This window comes from Lupinus angustifolius, chromosome LG07, assembly GCF_001865875.1.
Source record: "Lupinus angustifolius cultivar Tanjil chromosome LG07, LupAngTanjil_v1.0, whole genome shotgun sequence".
Taxonomy (NCBI): Eukaryota; Viridiplantae; Streptophyta; class Magnoliopsida; order Fabales; family Fabaceae; genus Lupinus; species Lupinus angustifolius.
Genome location: NC_032015.1, coordinates 8330324 through 8334452, shown reverse-complemented (window position 1 = coordinate 8334452; position 4129 = coordinate 8330324). Strand labels below are relative to the sequence as shown.

At 30.5% G+C, this 4129-nt stretch overlaps 1 protein-coding gene across 1 annotated transcript; it reads left to right on the top strand.

Annotated features, from left to right (window-relative positions):
• On the top strand, positions 2217-3807 carry LOC109352301 (gibberellin 20 oxidase 1-like). The gene is made up of 3 exons (XM_019594223.1): positions 2217-2904; positions 3020-3341; positions 3429-3807. Exons 1-3 carry the CDS (start codon positions 2342-2344, stop codon positions 3690-3692), a joined length of 1149 nt encoding a protein of 382 aa, XP_019449768.1. The 5' UTR covers positions 2217-2341; the 3' UTR covers positions 3693-3807.

Below are 4129 nucleotides of genomic sequence, written 5' to 3'. Positions count from 1 at the left end.
TTGGACCATCACTTAAATAATTGGGAATTTTTCAGAAAACCAAAAAACTGTATTAATTTTCTTTGCTAATTAAAATGTTGATCTAAGCTCACTTAAACAATGTAGTACTATCACTTATTTAATTAAAAATAATTTTGTTTCTATTTACCTAGAAAGTCTAGACAATATTAATAAATAACTATAATTATTATAGAGATAAAGAACAAAATAATAATATATTACGTAAATTTAATATTAATAAACATATTAATTACATTAATTAGTTTGTGCACTCCTAACATAAGTGATAATATCATACGTTTTATAAACAACAAAGTTATACAATAAACTCCTGGCCTACTTTTTAAAAATTACTCACAGTTTTGTAACTCAAAGGTTTCTGAATGAGTCTCAAAACATTTCTTTATATTTACCAAGCTTCCCTAAAATTTAAACAACATAACGAACATTTTATTTTATCTCAATAATTTGTATTTTTATTTTAATTAAATACACAATTTAGTTCATGATATTCCATTTCACACCTTATATTATATTTCTCTTTCTTAGGATATATGTTTGTAAGTAAATTTTGAAATACAATAGAAAAAAATAAAAGACTTAAAAGCCAATTATATTTAAGAAAGAATTCAGAGCAAACCTTCTATTACTATATTCACGAACATAAGCCATTCTGAAAATACTCGTCTTGAACTCCTTTCTTTTGAAATGTAGTATTTATTTTTTATTCACAAAAAACACTTCAAAGAAAATGTTTAAGATATGTATTTTTAAAACCTTACATTTTATATTTGAGAATACCCATCCAAATCTAATTCTGTAAGACAAGGTTTGTTTAACTAATTTTGCATGAAATCATCCAAAACATATATAACATTGTGATTTTTCATCTTCAAAAATATTGTGATTTGTATAGAAAAATACCAGATAAAAATAAAATAATTAAAAGCTGAAATGAAAATTGGTCAACATAAACCCCCCATATGGATCTCGAAAAAGTCATTAAAAACGAGCTAAAGTTTGAGTGAGACTCCTCTTAAGTAATGAAAAGATAAGTGACTTTTTCCTTTATATTTTAAGAGTAAAAATATAATCTTATTTTAAATAAAATGATATAAATATCAATATATATTATTTTTTCTTTACTTTTTTTACAACACTCATAGAAAGGAATCTCACTCGTAAAGTTTCAATAATTGGCATGACATGATCAAACTTTTGGTTTCTGATTAAAGGTATATATACCAAGAAAGAGTATAATTCACACACACAAATTATTCTTCCCATATATCTCTTTCGTAATTTTCATTTTTTAAATTGCTTAACCTAGAGCTAAAGTGCTTGCACTTTCTTGTGTGTTAGGGTGTGTTTAGAAAAACAATCCATGCAAGCATTTATTATATAAAAGTCTATGACATATCAAAAAGATTTTTTCAGCTCGATTTAATAAGGATACCATAAATTTATTGAAATTTTAAAAAATTATAAGGAGGTCATAAACTATTGCATAAGCTCTTCCAAATATAAACTTAAATGCTTCTACATAGTATAAACTCAAATGAGTCACCAAAAACTTTTTATGGCTAAATATAAAATTATGACTAAAGTACTTTTGGACTTGGGATAAATTTAACATTTTTAATAGTATGATAATAAAGTCTTTACCTAAAAAAGCATCCGAAAATAGATTATTTTAAAGTATGATAATTAAGTGGGATTGAGATATTTGGATGAAAATCACCTGTTCCAGATTGATGTCCTAAATCATGTCTCGTCTAATAATAAAGTGATACATCATTTAAAAATTTCACCTTATTATGTTAGTAAAAAATATATATTCATTTGTGACACATCCTTCTCCTTACGTGATAGTATATTATTGAGCGGGGCATGGTTGATGACATCAAGTTAAAACATGTGATTTCCATCCGAAATATTTTTTAATACTAGAGAGGAAAATACATAAAAACATAGAATAATATCACACTTTTACCTTTTAAATACAATGCATTAACATTTTTTCCTTAATGCAAAAACAAAATGAATAACTTGTTTTGTGCTTGAAGCTCAAAGTACTATTGAAACATTTGAGAGACTTGTTGCTTGGCATTTTGTTCACTAATTGTATATCCATTGTAAGAGAGAGAACCCTATGCCTATATAAAGATTCCAACGTTTGTTCTACCATTTCCCAAATAAGTGCCCTTGGTTTTTCTTTCATCCCCTCTCTCAAACTTACTTCATTCCTTAACTCTGTTTCTATTTCTCTGTTCCCTCTCTCTGTTTTTCTCTGTTTTTTATAAGTATAACTAATAAGAAAAGGTTTTGCATTGTTAATGCAATGGCCATAGAGTGCATAAAAACTATACAATCCATGCCTCAATTACCAAAGAACCAAGACCATAAAGAAGTTGATGAATCATCATTGGTTTTTGATGCATCACTTCTAAGGCACCAACTTCATCTCCCAAAACAATTCATTTGGCCTGATGAAGAGAAACCATGCTTAAAAAATGTACCTGAACTTGTTGTCCCACTAATTGACTTGGGAGGCTTCCTCTCCGGTGACCCGGCCGCGGCCTTAGAAGCCGCCCGGCTCGTCGGTGAGGCATGCCAAAAACATGGTTTCTTTCTTGTTGTTAATCATGGGATAGATTCTAAGTTAATCTCCCATGCACATAGCTACATGGATGAGTTCTTTGAGCTTCCCCTGTCTCAGAAACAGAGGGCTCAGAGGAAAACAGGGGAACACTGTGGTTATGCTAGTAGCTTCACTGGCAGGTTCACCTCTAAGCTCCCTTGGAAAGAAACCCTTTCTTTTCAGTTCTCAGCAGAGAAAAACTCACCCACCATTGTTAAAGACTACTTGTGCAACACAATGGGCAAAGATTTCGAGCAATTCGGGTAACCAAAACATACCAATATATCAATTTCTTTTTTATGTTTAGTTGATATTTGATAATGATGCTCCCCTATGTTTTATTATCATTGTTAAATTGTTTGTTTTCATGCAACACAGGAATGTTTACCAGGAATATTGTGAATCAATGAGCACACTTTCTTTAGGGATAATGGAGCTTCTTGAAATTAGCCTTGGAGTTGGAAAAGCATATTTTAGAGAGTTTTTTGAAGAGAACAGTTCTATAATGAGGCTAAATTACTACCCTCCTTGTCAAAAACCTGACCTCACTTTAGGTACTGGTCCTCATTGTGATCCAACATCTCTAACCATTCTTCACCAGGACCAAGTTGGTGGCTTACAAGTTTGTGTTGACAATGAGTGGCATTCCATTAGTCCAAATTTCAATGCTTTTGTTGTCAATATTGGTGACACCTTCATGGTATGTTACTTTCTCTTCCATGCACTATATCTTAAACTTTGGTCATTGGTTTCATTATGATGCTTATTAAAACCTTTGTTTTTTTAGGCTCTTTCAAATGGAAGATACAAGAGTTGTTTGCATAGAGCAGTTGTGAACAGCAAAACAACAAGAAAATCTCTTGCTTTCTTTTTGTGTCCAAGAAGTGACAAGTTGGTAACTCCACCAAGTGAATTGGTGCATGATTTGAGTCCAAGGATGTACCCAGATTTTACATGGCCAATGTTGCTTGAATTTACTCAGAAGCATTATAGAGCTGATACCAAAACCCTTGAAGCATTTACCAACTGGGTTCAACAGAAAAGGAGCTGAAATTTCAACCATATAAATGCATGTTATATTATATTAGCCCAAAAGAAAAGTGACAAATGAAAAGGGTAACAAGGCACTGAATGTGAGAATTGAAAGAAGAATGAGAGTTTCTTCATGTTTTGGTTGTGGAACACTAGTATTGACTTATGAACAAAACAGTGAAGATTAAATAGTAATAAGGAATTTATAAGAAAAAATTGCAGCAGTTAGTTACTTTTGTAATTTTTATTAGATGATATAGAAAGTTTATTAGCTCTGCAATATCTTTTCTTCTAGTGTAAAGTGCACATCAACATAAGATATCATAAGTCCAAGCAACTTTTCTGAATGGAATTTGAACTTTTAAGAGTCTAATGACTTCTTAATTTAATGGCACATAATTATTCCAAGAAGTAATTGATACTGTTTAATCCCAGTCTAATGCTAATATTTACTCA